This window comes from Gavia stellata, chromosome Z, assembly GCF_030936135.1.
Source record: "Gavia stellata isolate bGavSte3 chromosome Z, bGavSte3.hap2, whole genome shotgun sequence".
Taxonomy (NCBI): Eukaryota; Metazoa; Chordata; class Aves; order Gaviiformes; family Gaviidae; genus Gavia; species Gavia stellata.
Window position 1 is genome coordinate 72,627,681 of NC_082637.1, and position 14,758 is coordinate 72,642,438.

At 41.4% G+C, this 14,758-nt stretch overlaps 1 protein-coding gene across 1 annotated transcript in view; it reads left to right on the top strand.

Moving 5' to 3' along the window:
* Positions 1–14,758, top strand: part of DGKQ (diacylglycerol kinase theta) — a 114,549-nt gene that overhangs the window by 84,718 nt on the left and 15,073 nt on the right. The window contains exons 13-17 of the mRNA XM_059834040.1: positions 3,190–3,244; positions 4,384–4,445; positions 4,710–4,860; positions 5,742–5,780; positions 7,471–7,586. Coding sequence (XP_059690023.1) covers positions 3,190–3,244; positions 4,384–4,445; positions 4,710–4,860; positions 5,742–5,780; positions 7,471–7,586 — 423 coding nt within the window. The remainder of the gene's footprint in view (positions 1–3,189; positions 3,245–4,383; positions 4,446–4,709; positions 4,861–5,741; positions 5,781–7,470; positions 7,587–14,758) is intronic.

The following is a 14,758-nucleotide window of genomic DNA, read 5'->3' on the forward strand; positions in this document are numbered from 1 at the left end:
GTCCTATCACTGGACACCAGAGAGAGGAGATCAGCACCTCCCTCTCCACTGCCCCCCTTGAGGAAGTAGTACACTGCGATGAGGTCACCCCTCAGCCTTCTCTTCTCCAAGCTGAACAAACCAGCTGACCTCAGCCACTTCTTGTACGTCTTGCCCTCAAGACCTTTCACCATTTTGGTCACCCTCCTCTGGACACACTGTCATCGTTTGATGGCCTTCTTATATTGAGGTACCCAAAACTGCACACAGGACTCGAGCTGGGGCCACACCAGTGCAGTGTAGAGTGGGACAATCACCTCCCTCGACCGGCTAGCTACGCTGCACTTGATGCACCCAAGGACACGGTTGGCCCTTTTGGCTGCCAGGGCACACTGTTGACTTGTGTTCAACCTGCCATCGACCCAAACCCCCAGATCTCTTTCCACGGGGCTGCTCTCCAGCTTCTTGTCCCCCAATTTGTATTTATAACCAGGATTACCCTGTCCCGGGTGGAGAATCCGGCACTTGCTTTTGTTAGATTTCATACGGTTGGTGATTGCCCAGCTTGTTAGCCTATCCACATCTCACTGTAAGGCCTCCCTACCTGTGAGAGAGTCCACAGCTCCTCCTAGCTGAGTATCGTCAGCAAACTTACTTAATGTGCATTCGGTTCCTGTGTCCAGATCATTTCTAAAAACATTAAAGAGCACTGACCCTAAAGTCAAGCCTTGGGGAACCCCACTGGTGACTGACCACTAGCCTGATGTAACCCCATTTACTGACTTCGAGCCCAACCTGTCAGCCAATTGCTCACCCAACGTATTACGGACTTGTCTAGCTGTGTGCTGCATAGGTTATCCAGAAGGATTCTGTGAGAGACAGTATCAAAATCTTTGCTAAAATCCAAAACCACCACGTCCGCTGGCTTCCCTTGGTCAACTACATGGGTGACCTTGTCATAAAAGGAAATTAAGTTGGTGAAGCAGGACTTGCCCCTCGTGAACCCATGCTGGCTGTGACCAATGACTGCGTTGTCTCTCAAGGGTTCTTCAATAACTCCCAGAATAACCTTCTCTGTAATTTTACCAGGCACTGAAGTGGGACTGACAGGCCTCTAATTACCTGGGTCTTCCTTCTTACCCTTCTTGAAAATGGGCACAACATTTGCCAGCTTCTGGTCGACTGGACCTCTCCAGGCCCCCGAGACCATTTAAAAATAATGGAGAGAGGTGCCCCAATGACAATGGCCAGCTCTGCCAGTACCCTGGGATGAGTCCCATCGGGCCCCATACATTTATGCGCATCCAGCTGGAGCAGCAAGACTCAAACAAGTTCAGGGCTGGCTGGGAGTTTATCATCCCCCCAGCCACAGTCGTCCAACACAGGGCTCCGGGGCTCCCAGGGCCCACCAACGGTGTTGTAGACAGAGGCAAACAAGGCGTTAAACATCTCTGCTTTGTCTACGTCCGTGTTTGTGGGGTGACCGACCTTGTCAAGCAACGGACCAATGTTATCTCTGATTCTCCTTTTGCTATTAACATATTAAAAAAGCCCTTTTTGTTGTCGTCCACAATGCTGGTCAGCTTGAACTCTAATTGAGCCTTGGCTGCATGAATTTTCTCTCTACAGTGGCAAACAGGATCTCTGTAGTCCTCAAGGACTACAAGAAAGGACTCAAGGCTGAATGGCACCCACGTTCTTTACCATGTGCATTCCTTCCCACCTCATTGGAAATTATTAGATACATCTTGTAATTTTGTAGATGCATATGTTTTCCTTGGATGGTGATATCTTCCCAGTCTGCTTGTCTTTCGTACAGTTGATGCCAAGATAGCATGACTTTTAGGAAACATGTTAGTAGAATTTGCAAGTGTGCCAAGGCACTGGCAGTCTCAATCAGACACACAGGTCTGGAGGCATGAAGCTATAGCGTGTACATTTCATTCAGCAGCTGGGGGTTGTGAGCGCACCAGCAGATCAGCACGCTTCCACTGCTCCAGGGTGACCACCACCTTTTGTGGTTATTTACAGGGTACATAGGAACATGTGGCTAGCTATCTGCAGTAGGTGATAACTGTGGATCTCTGTCTAGGTGTACACAGCTATGTAGTGTATGCAGCTCATTTTGCGCCATAGGATGGTTCTAGGATTTTATTTCAGTTCTTTTCCTCAAGTGCTCTGGACCTTTTAACAAAACTTGGAAAATCTTGTCTGAAGTCTTGTCTCATCTGAAAAAAGCAACTGTCGGACAGGATAGTCTGGTACTTTATTTAGGAGAGCTCTTCACATCTCTGTATTTGGGAAGCTAGTTTTATGTTGTAAGAGGCTTTATTCCTTGGCTCAATTCCAATTTCTCTGATATTGATAGTTTTTTAAAGGGTTTTCTTCTTTTTCTGTATGAAGATGTACATACAGGAAATCTCTTTGTAATACCCAGAATTTGACTGTGCTGAGGATCCTCCCCAAGTCGCTCTCATCAAATTTCAGGCAAAGCAAATGAAGGCAGTTGAAGCTTTTAACACCCCTGTTCACGACATGTAAAGCAAAATCATTTGTCCTCCGAGTCTCAAGGCCAAAAATTACAAGGCTTTCTCAATCCTGAGTGTCACATGTTTCCAGGCTTGCAATAATCCTAGTAAATGGTTCAACTCTTGGCTTTGCCAGCTTTTCTTGTCCGGCTGCGAGGGACTCGGGTGGTGCCTGGTAGTATAGTGTGGAGAAGGGACTGTGGCACATGCGAAGAGGGTTTCGTTCCATCAATGCTGGTGGAGTGCCCCAGGAGATGGGGACCAGTCAGCCTGCTTTTGCCAAGCCTGGTTCCTGGACCATCTTCTCAAAGAGCAGGTTCATTCACAGTCCTGCATGCTTTCTCTGGAAGGACGCTCTGGAAATACCCTAGTTGAGCTGCTGGTCACTGAAGGGGGATAGAGTTAGCCGTGTTTTACAGGTGCCTCTTCACCATGGTGCTGCGAGGATGCCGATGTAGTTAAGGGCACGGGAGCCTGATGCCATGTATGGGAGGCTGAGTATGTAAAATGAAGATTATTCCTGACCCAGGAGGAATGGGTTAGGGGAAGAACATCGTGGTTGATTTTAAAATGTTTCATTTTCTATGCTCTGTGTGTGCAGTATATAACATAACTTTAACATAAACATCTGGCAAAATTATTTCATTCAGAAACTACATTTACATGTTGCATCTTTTGACAGACAGAGTGCCTCCAGAATTTCAAATTGGTGGAAGTGCTTATGGGCAGTAAGCAAGGTAAGTGAAGGAACATTGGCCAAAGGCACATCTGTAACTGATCTCCTAGCTTTTTTTCCCCCTTTTAACACAATCACAGTTAATTTTTTACAGTAAATGCCTTCACAAATGAAACTTCACCATCATGTTGAAATACTTAATCAGAAGTGATGTTGGTTCTTTTTGGTCTTTTGTGTCCCATGGGAGTATGGTTCCCTTCTCTTCATCATCACATAAAGGTTTATTAGTAGTTTCTGGTGGGTATTGACACTTTGGCAAAGAGCCTTGTTTTGGGGAGCTGCCTTTAACTGACATAATTTTCTTAACTGCAGTTATTTAGTAAAGATTAATTGTGAAGTTCAAGTGGCTCCCTTCCTTCTCTCCTCTTTCCCCCTGCCACTGCCTCCAAACAAGAGCAAATCTGAGTCCGGAGATGGTCCAAGGAGTATGTGTGTGCATTATGAAGTACAGAAATACACAGTCCTAGCGTTGCTCAAGAGGTTTGTGATCTTGCAGGAGCTGAGCTGGTGTTCTCCAAGTTCACATCCCTTTATGCTTCATTATTTGTAAGGCTTCATGCCACTGAAGCAGTCTGATGATGCCCTGGCCATACCCAAGTAAATATCTTTGTAGTTCAAAAACTGGCCTTGATACTTTGCTTTCTTCGTATGCATTATCAGTAAGTTGTTTTATAAGGTTATTGTAGCCTTGTGAACGTCTTACCTTGGTTGGTTTCTGGTGCTCTATTTTAAAGCATCATTTACAACCTCGCTTTAGCTGGAATTTGTTAAAATTGTTTTAATATTTTAATAAAATACAGAAGTTGGTTATTACTGTAGTTGTCAAGGAATGTAGTTTTAAAGTCTTCTGTCAAACAGCTTGTTACCAAAGTACTGCTTGTCTTTTGTGTGGCTTCAAGCTGTTTCTGCCTTTTTTTAAAGGAGGGTGGTATTTAAGAACTGTGAACAAAATCAGACTGTTCAAAGCACCTATGTGTTTTTTTCTGTTGAATGTTCAGGTCTGCGTGGTCCTTTATGTTATTGTTAGTTGTACGCAGAGTTGTGACTTTTCCCTAATTTTTTTTTCTTGTTTTTGTTTAATTGAGCCTGATAATAACTTACAGTGCTTTCAAACATGATTAATGTTCTTGCTGTCTCTAGTTCAGCGCATGATCTTGGACAATCAGGAACTGATTCTTAACAGACTCAAGGACATAAGAAAGGTAAATCTGAAAAAGAAACATGATCCTTTTTTATAGCAAGTAGGGAGTCCCCTTTCTTACAGAAAAAGTATGTAATCAGTTCCCCCCCTTGCCCCAGCTGGCTCATCTGTAGAGAAGCTAAGTGCTTGGAATGAAGTTTGTTTCTGTTTGTGATACTCTCTAGGCATACAGTTGTTGATTGCTAAGTTCAGAACTATTTGGGATTTTGTTTCACGATACCTTTTTGCCAGATGTCCCATCATTTATTTTTCTTTATTTTGGTAGACTTCAATACGTCAGATGAATCAAACAAGATTTTACATTGTGGAAAACAGTAAATCAATTGTACGAGTAAATTTATTTGTTGGTGGACTTCCACCTCAGCTTTCCCCTGAAGAATACACAAATATTCTCAAGGATGAATTAGCTATCAAAAGTAAGTGAACAGGTGCATTTTGAGATATATTCACTTGTACAGAGTATGATGTAGTAGCATCTATTGCTCCTTTTTATTATTTTTTTTTCTTAACGTTTTCTGACCTTATTTGAAAAATCAGTCTTCCTTGTACTCTCACAGGGGGCTTTTTTATTCATTTTAATATGTTCATGGTTGCATGAGAGATGTGACAGCTCATTCATTATTCATAGAAGTACTTTATTTATTTATTTATTACATTACTTGAGTTATAGTGACCACACCATTTTTTTTAGTGAAAAAGCATCACTTTTGAGAAGTGAACTGTACATACCTCACACCATTCAAATTATGGCAGTGCAGTTTAATTCCCTTTGCATGAATATTCCTTGCCTTTATTAACCTCTGACATTTTTTGTGTGGGCTGTTCTCCATGTTGTTCATGACCTCTGTGCTTGGTCACGGAGAATTATGAGCTGTGTGTGCACACACATATGGACAAGCACTCAGTGAAAGGAATTTGTTTTTCTGTTTCAAAGAAGTGTAATTGATTTTTCATAATACTGTTTCAACCAATGTGTTCTATAAACAGTGTCAGGAATGCATCATGCTTTTTGTTTCAGGAAACGAAGCATTTTTCCCAATCTTTTATGTAACTTCAAGAGGAATTAAACTTTAAATGCCAAAAAGAATTCATAGTCACCTTTTATGAAAATCAGTTTAGCTTTTCTGACTTGCAAAGTAAACTTAGGAGAGGGGAAGTGTTAGCTGGAGGTTCTCCCTATATTTGTATAACTTTTAATATTTATTTATATTATATTTATGTAACTATTAAAAATATTTAAAATATTTACTCTAAATGTACCCAAGGTTTTATGTGTTTGTATTTTTACCCTTTGCAGCAAATGTAGTATCTGTGAGTCATGTTTATCAAGCACAAGGTAAGCATTAAGATTTTTAGTCTATTTTCAAAACCGCAGCCTAATACTAAAGGCTCTAAGTTTGGAGTATGTTAGTCTTACTGCATAAGCAAAAAGCCCTTCAGATTAAATGTAACATGTTGTATTTATGAAGAGCAGTGGATTAGTATTACCTTATGAAAAAAAATAAAAAGGTTGGCTTCATGCCTCATGTACCAGAAAGTGGTAATATTTAATCATAAAAATGAGTTTTGAAGTTGCACTTCAATTGAGCAGCCTAACACCACTGAACTGTTAAAAACCCTTCAAGTGCTCTCTCTTTATTTTGAGTTCTAAAATACTAAAATTTGGTACTGCTTTTGAACTTGATGGGATTGTTTCACAGTCACTGTTTCCTAGCACAGTGTTAAATGGGGGTTCAGTGGCTGGAAGTCTGAAGAAAATCAGTACACTCATCTCTGCATTCATCCTTTGAGCTGTTGCTTTGCTTTTGCTGTACAAATTTTATTTCAGCAACGATGGAGAAGCCGTGAGGCTTCTGAGAGCTGGAGCAGCAGTGGCTCTGTGCAGCTTTAATGCGATGGTCAGGTAGAGATCTGCATTTGGTAAAACTTAAAAGTGTGGAATTTATCTTCTGTATGGTTAGGTGTCCATATCCGAGATGTTTCAGGTCCTTTGGCAGGCTTAACTTTCACGTGACTGCTAAATGAAACTTTCTGTAGTGTGATTTTGAAGACTGATGCATACTTTGTCTATTTGCTGTCTCCACGTGGCTAGTTAATACTGACTTTTCATAAAGAAAACCGTAAAGCTTTCATATGTGCCTTCTCCTTTTCATATTTGTCAATGGAGAATATCTTTGTGATACTCTTCTCATGTCACAGCTTCATTTAACCAAGTTTACCTGCATGTGTTTTTTAGATCTTTCGGCTTGTATGTGATTTTTATTGTTCTTTGTGGTTTTTTTCACTTTCTGAGTATTTTTCTGTTTCTGATAACTTCCTGACTCTCACTTTTGGTTGCAGCCAGGTTGTGTTATCAGCTTACATCTCATATGCTGTCTGTTATGCACTTTGATCTTGTCCTGCCCTGTTTTCCTCCTCATAGAGCACCTTACTTTAAACCAACGTGTTAGTATTTTATTTTCTTTTATTTTTCCCTTTCGTCTTCCCTTCTTCCCCAACTTTCCCATACAGGACCTAAGCCGACATAAAGATCTTAAACTGATTCACAAATCAAATCTTTGCTTGTAATAATTCTTACTGAGATATTGTCAATGAATGCAACTACTGGATTTTTAATAAATATACAAAATGGTATACAAAAATGAGATACAAAATGAAACCTGATACCTTTGTCACTTTTACATGATGAGAACAGTCTGTTAGTTATAATAAAGAGTATGGAAGCAGGCCATACTTCTGAAGCCCAAAGGACATCTTTAAATATGTATTAGCTCTGTGCTGCAGTTCTTCTTGTCCTCAAACTGCTTTGCTTTAAAAAAAATCTGGGGTGTGTTAGGGAGTATGAAGGAAAGCTTAAACAACCAAACAGCCCAATGCACTGATAACCAACAACTGCAAGTGTTGCAGAGTAACTTTTACTGAATAATGTCCTGAGTAAAGGGAGTAAACTTTTGCTGTGATATGATGATACTGATTTCCTAATAATAATAGAAAATATAAAAAATAGTCCTGATGCCTCTTTACAGGTGCTGTTGTACTCGAAATTTCATGCTTTTCTGAAGCTGAAAGAATATATATGCTAGTTAAAGATACAACTGTCAATGACAAGCCCCTGAATGCCGTGGTGATTCCTGAAGTTATGGTAAGAGATGGGTTTGAATTTAAAATACATCTTTAAAAGATAAACAACTACCTTAAGACTTTTTCTGCAGGAAGTAAATGAAAATACATTTTATTCAAAGGAGCCATACAGTGAGTTTCTCTGAGTAGTGTGATGAAAAAAATACCTGACAACCTGTCCTTCATGTGTATGATACACTTCTGTGAATTAAGTCACTTGATTTGTTATTGTTGTCAGGAATAACTATATAACTATGTAACTATAAAGGGGAGAAAAACAATTTTTGTTTTCCTCTTTATTTCTTTCAATGATCAAGAAGTTAGGTGGGGTTTTAGTTTTAGCTGGTGTGTCTTTAAATGCTTACAACTTTGTTTTGGGGACTAAAGGTGTTTCCTCGCTAACCACGAGGGAAAGTACTATTGCTAATCTTCACATTTACAGTATCTTCATTTCCCCCATTCTGTAGCAGAGGGAGTTTGACCTTGTTTAAATGCTGCATTGCGGATTTCAGAGGAAAACAGTCTTTTGAAAGACTTAGTGCAAGAGTCCTTTCACAAATAACAGGCTTGACTCAAATTTATCAAGTTTTATTGTTACAAATCACTTTCCTGTGAATCGGTTGATTTAGTAATAGGTTTCATGTTAACAAAGCAGATTCAGGGTGAAAAGGGGGAAGTGGTTCACTGAGCAAAGTGATTTTTAACCAGGATGATGTAGGTTCTATCCAAAAGAGAGTGTAGCTGTAGTTACCTTCTGCTGAGCTGTTGTGTATCTTGCAGTTACTGTCTTTGTGGAGTTGCATTATGGCAAGTGAAGTTAGGGTCTTGGTTTGACTTCTTAGAAGTTCACATAAGGTTGAAAACTTAAAAAAAACATAATTAGTGGGCCCAATAAACAACTTCAGATGGGAGGGTCTCAAGTTCAATAGCCATAGTTGCATAGTTTCATGCCTGCTTTTACCATTTAAAGAGTCCTGTGCTTGTCAAAGTTTTCTGAAGGCAAAATTACTTTTTATATGAGCAGATACTAGTGGCAGTGCTTAGGTAAAACTGGCAAGATTAAAAACTATCCCCTCTCCAAAAAAATGAGAGCTTTGTTCCTATGCATGCATAGGCATTATGTTTTGTGAGATCCTTAGAAACCAAGGTTCCCCCTCGTCCAAACTAGGTTTCACAGTTTCTATTATCAGAAACAGAAGGCAGCATGAAGATGGGGCTCCTTTTGGATGCTTTTTCTTGGTGGTTTTTAGGCAAATGCATTACGAGCCTAGATTTGGTGCACGGTGTGTGAGGTTGAACATACTTCACTCTATTGATTACGTGTGTCTGGTTTTCTGACACTAGATATGTTTGAAGTGAACTTCTCGATGCCAGGAAAATATGGATAATGCTATCTGTTATCTCATGCAAGATATTTTTTAGAAACTCCTTTTCAGGGCACTGCTAGGGATGAATTTCTGATATGTAAGAAGGAGAGAGGGGCTGTACATACGCACATAAATTTTGTTTCCATTTCAGCATGTTTTGTTTATATTTGGTCATCTCACTGGAATGAGCCACGAGTTAATCTAAATAATGTTTCAAGTGTTGTTCATATATGCTTTGGCCACCCAGCTTATGCCATTCACTAATTACCCAGGGTAAACTAATGAGTGAGTGTTGATCCTAGCAATTAGACTAGATGACCTCCTGAGGTACTTTCCAACCCAGGTTATCCTTTTACCCTGTGATACTATTAGCCTTTGTTTATACTTTATAGATGTGACCATTTAAATACTTATACAGGAGCTGAGAACAATATTGAATCTGTGCTGTGTTTGGTATTCCTCTTGTGGGTGAAATACAAAGAAATGGGGAATGAAAGGCTAATGTGTAGTCTCCGAAGAAGAATGGGTGATAAAACAAAGGCCACAGCGTTTTGGTTAATGAATGATTTTTCCAAATTGCAATTTAAATAAAAACCCAACAAAACAAAACAACCCTTCCTAAAAGTCAATAAAAGCACAGAAGTAAATTGGTGGTTAGCAGGGTGCTAGTCCTTCGTTTTCCCGAGGTAAGATTCGCTTACTCTGTGTCTGATATACCTTCTAAGGAGGAGGCCCAGTTTTAATCTGGCATGGTGAGGTCTGCCAGAAGCAATTCATCCTCTTACTATCATTACTGAGAAGTTTGAATGCAGAGTCAGTTTGCACTAACTGCTTGTTAGAAAGTTAAGCAATTAGTGTGATCAGATGTGTTGATCTGTTCTACTGTTTCACGATCTCAGGCCTTTAAGAATTTAATCAAACATTTTTTCATTTCACAATATTCAAATAAATGAGAATACTGTCTTTATTGGAGTGTGAAAAAGATACAGTTTAGCTGCTGTGTGTAAGGACTTGCAGGGGCAGTTTGGTATCACTCTTTGGTAGCATGTCAAGGTGAAAGACATTGCAGGGCTGAATCTTTGAATTGAAAGCTAATTTACCAGAACTCCTTTTGCAGTACTGGCAAACCAGGAAATCAGCAGATAGTTGTATGAGGCCAATATCAGCACGAAGGTGACAAGTCACTAATGCCACTCACCAGTGGAGTGCCCTCTGACATATTGTATTTAGGTTCCTTAAGAGTAGAAGAAAAAGATGTGGGAGTTTCCTAAATGGATGAAACTTTCAATTTCATTCATTCCGCTAATTTCTTGCACAAATGTTTCTTGTCCAACTTAAAAGGATGATAGTTTAATGACCCTCTTAGCCAAAACACCATGAAAGGTTACTTTCCACCCTTATTCCACTGCCACAGTTCCTGAAAAAGTAAAGAAAAGGCTTGAGCTCCTGCTGTGTTGACCCAGCTGCTACTCTGGTTGCATTGAGACGTCTTGCACATCATTCCTCAATGACTCCTTTCTGGCCAGGGTGAGGGAAGTTTGTGCTTGGGGCATCGTGAATCCTTGCACATGGGAGATCTGGCAGGCAGCCTCCTTGCAAAAGTTGAATTTTACTTGTCATTTAGAGATATCTGCAGTTCCTGGAGACAGCCCACCACCCTGGAAGATGTGCTGTGGTTGTTGTGCTGGCAGGCCAGTGGCACAGAACGCCGTGTTCTACTTTGTCATGAGATGTGTTTACACAGTACACTCAACAGAGAGGGGATTAGCGTGGATAATTAAGTATCTTGACCCAGTCTGAAGCTGCGTTGTGCTAATCCTGACAAATTAAGCAATTCTCAGTGACTGTCAGAGTGTCTAAATCACACAGCCTCCTTCAGCTGTCTCTAAGAAATGAGCAACAAATTCCTTCCTGAACGCCAGCCAACACAAAACCCCTCTGCAGATTTCACTCCTCAAGCAGAGGACTGAAGCCAGGGCTAAAGGGGGAAGGGAGTCCTCAGGCTGTGAGTCACTCATCCCCTTCTGCCCAGTAACAAACTCGTACCTACGTCCCCAGTGAGGCTTTATTAAGGGATTAAAAAAAATTCTGCAGCATAAGAGTGCTACCCTTGTGGCCATAATGATAACGGAGCGTCTGCTTTTCAGAAAGCAACACAGCAGCCCCGCTCTGCTGTGCAAACTGTCACAGACTTTTTAACCCCTACTGAAAAGTAATTGTTTTCTTAGAAGCTGGCCTTTATTGAGGGATTTAGCAGTGTTTCTTACTCCTTTAAGTTTAATGAAGTGATGATGGGAAGCAAGTTAACTGTAAGGCTAAGCACTTTCTAGAATACTTCTGTTTATTCTTCATAGGTGCGTCTAGTCCTAAATAGGTATAGTTAGGGATTTACATTAGAAGATACTTGAACAAAGATGGTTTTGGGTGGTAGGACTGCTCAGTTTACACAACATAAAGATATCAGGCATTCTTCACAACTGCTTGTGAGTTTTAGTAGCATTCAGGCTAAATGTGTTACTTTTTTTTTTTGTACAATACTGACACTTGACAATTAGGAAATTTAGATGGCAGTTTTGTAGAAACTGTAAATACGTATCTGCAACAATATATATTTATTTGGGTAGGATCTCAGATGACTTTCTAAAACACAGCTGTGCTTTTGAATGCCTTGGAGCTTACCACATCTCAAAAAACATTGTGATTCCCTGAAGTTCCTCATGAATTATTTTAGTTACTTGATTTTAAACCCAGTGCATTAGAATTTGCCTGTAAAGACAAGTAATATAAAACATGTGTTCAACATGTCACTTCTAAATGTCCAAACCCAGTATTTTTAGAAACTGATTTCCTGGAGAAGAGAAGTTAATCAAATGTTCTTGTCCACATTCAAGTAAGGTATTTGTTTGACTTGAATATTGGGCTGGTTTCTTTTCTCTCGTTCTGTTTTGAAAAGGTTTTTGTTTACTTTGAGCTGCAGAACTGAATATTTTTTCTTTCTATTATCTCCTTACCCCCTTTTTTTTAAACCTGACAGGTTTCTGGGCATTGTACCAAGCCTGAGGTTTCAGATAGCCTGTATTGTTCAGAAGGTTGAAATGACTGGAAATGAAATTTAGGTAGTAAAAAAGCTTTGAAGAGTATATTGGGTCTGGCTGAGGTGGAGTTTATTTTCCCCACAGCAGCCCTCAGTGCTGTGCTTTGTATTGGTAGCTAGATGGGTGCTGACCACACTCCAGTGTTGTGGCTACTGCCGAGCAGTGCTCACACAGCATCCAGGCTGTCTCACAACATTCCCCCCTCACCAGTAGGCTGGGGGTGGGCAAGATCTTGGGAGGGGACACAGCTGGGACAGCTGACCCCAACTGACCAAAGGGGTATTCCATACCATATGATGTCTGCCTAGCAATAAAAGCTAAGAGAAGAAGAAGGAAGTGCGGGGCATTTGTTATTTACGGTTTGTCCTCCGGAGCATCTGCTAGGCGTACTGAAGCCCTACTTCCCGGGAAGTGGCTGGACATTGCCTGCTGATGGGAAGTAGAGAATAAATCTTTTGTTTTCCTTTGCTTCCGCATGTGGTCTTTGCTTTTGCTGTATTAAACTGCCTTTATCTTGACCCATGGGTTGTTTTTTTTCTTATGTTGCCCCCCCGTGTCCTGCTGAGGAGGGGAGTGATAGAGCAGCTTGTTGGCACCTGGTGTCCAGCCAAGGTCAGCCCACCATGAAGAGGAAGAAATGGGAAGTGATCAGGTGGGAAGGTAGGGCAGAGTAGAAGCTGGAACAAGGACTGCAGAAAGGGAACAATTTACCCTGTTACCCCATGGGATGTGGCATTTCCTTTCAGAGCTGCTCTGCCTTTCATTGCTTGTGAGATATTCAAAGGACCATTCATAATGGGATATGGCAGATGATGGTGCAGGAACTGATTGAGTAATGAGAAGGGCTTTACTTCTGGAAAAGCCAGAGCTCTGCTTACTGTTTTTATTAATATCTGTGATGGCTTGAGGGGAGGAGATCCATTTCTCTCATTGGGATGTGTCGATCCTTGAGGTGTTGACCTTACAACTCAAGAAGTCCTTCCTTTTTGTGGCAGCGGCATGCATTGTTTTCCTTAGACTTCCCTTGCTGGCTCCAAATATCCTTTTCATGTGCTTAGCAGAAATAAATATATTACCCTTGTTGTGTGTTGGGCACGCTTTGAGTATTTGCTTCCCGTTTTCTAATAAAGCCTGAATATGGAGGCAAGAGGTGTTTTGACCTAGCAGTTGTCACAGTATAGCATGAACGTGGTTCCTCTGGAGAAAGCTGTGTGGACAGCTTTGCAACCTGTCTCACCAACCTAGTTGTTTTGCCAGCAGTGAAATGTTTCCAGTAAAACAAAATTTTGAGGCTCTTCTGGCTCTTTGTCAGCCAAAATAGCCCTTGTTTGGCTAATTTTTTTTTTTGAGAAAACATACATATTTTCAAACTGACTGTCTCTGGTAGAATCTAAAGGACAAGGAAGTAAGGGGCCAGATGAGAAATGTGTGCTTGCTCCACCAACCTTCTTACCTGCTTAGTGTTCCTCTTCCCAGTGTGTTTTCTGTTTGTGCCTGCGAGTCACGCTGGATGGCAGAGGGCATTTCTCATGCAGGCAGTGACACAGAGAAGGATTTTTATGTGTTTGTTGGTATCTTGACACATCTGGCAGGGTGTGACTTGCAGAGGATTAGCATCCAGCTCTTTTAGGAAAGAAAAATGTGAGGAAATCTCTAAAATACTGGGAAGCCCCAAATGATTGTTTGTTTTTAAGCGTACAGATCCGCTCACAGGTGGTGAGATGGTCTGGGATATCGCAACATCAGACTCCAGTTTGCTTCCCCACAAAGTTACTCATTAATTTGTCTTGATTTCTCCATTCTTTGCCTTAGTTCATGCTTTCTGGTGGTCACTCACAGACAGCAGCCGACAGGCTCTCTGGGTGCTGTCTCCTCTCCTTTGTAGCTGTTGGTATCTCTCCGCATGTTTGCACGCTGCAGTCATGCTGCTGCCTCACTGCCCCCTGAATCATTCTTGTCTACGCTGACTTATATTTAGCACTATTGTTCTGTTTTCTGAACCCATCCTGTCAGCTGTGTGACAAATTGCTGTTCCCTGAATGCTGTCCAATTTGTAAATACAAATTACCACAACTTAGGGACTGTGGCAAACATTTATGTTTTGAAGCGTGCTCGTTGAAATGTCTGACAGACTTTTCTGGTACGTACCTGCCCCACAGCCCTGTGGCAGGATGGAGGAAAGGTGTGCTGGCATTTTCTGATCTTTCTAGAACCATTTAGAAAAATGGCTGAAAACCAGTCCCAACGGGGTGCTTCTGGTGGTGGGAAGTTTTGACCTCCAGTGAGGCTGCAGGTACCATTCCCACGCAGTGCATGGAGTACCCCAGGGAATCCCTCCTCTGCCATGTGCAGTGGTTTCCTTTGGAGTGGTTTCTGGATGGGTACAAGGCGCCCCAGCAGCAGGGCCATGCTTTGAGAGCCCTTTCAGCAGCAGCTTCAGTAGAGCTGGAGCATGTCCAGAGAAAGGCGACGAAGCTGGTGAGGGGTCTGGAGCACAAGTGTGATGAGGAGTGGCTGAGGGAACTGGAGTTGTTCAGTCTGGAGCACAGGAGGCTCAGGGGAGACGTCATCGCTCTCTACAGTTATCTGAAAGGGGGTTGCAGAGAGGTGGGTGTTGGTCTCTTCTCCCAAGTGACAGGACAAGAAGAAATGGCCTCAAGTTGCGCCAGGGGAGGTTCAGACTGAATATTAGGAAAAATTTCTTTACTGAGAGAGTGGTGAGACACTGAATA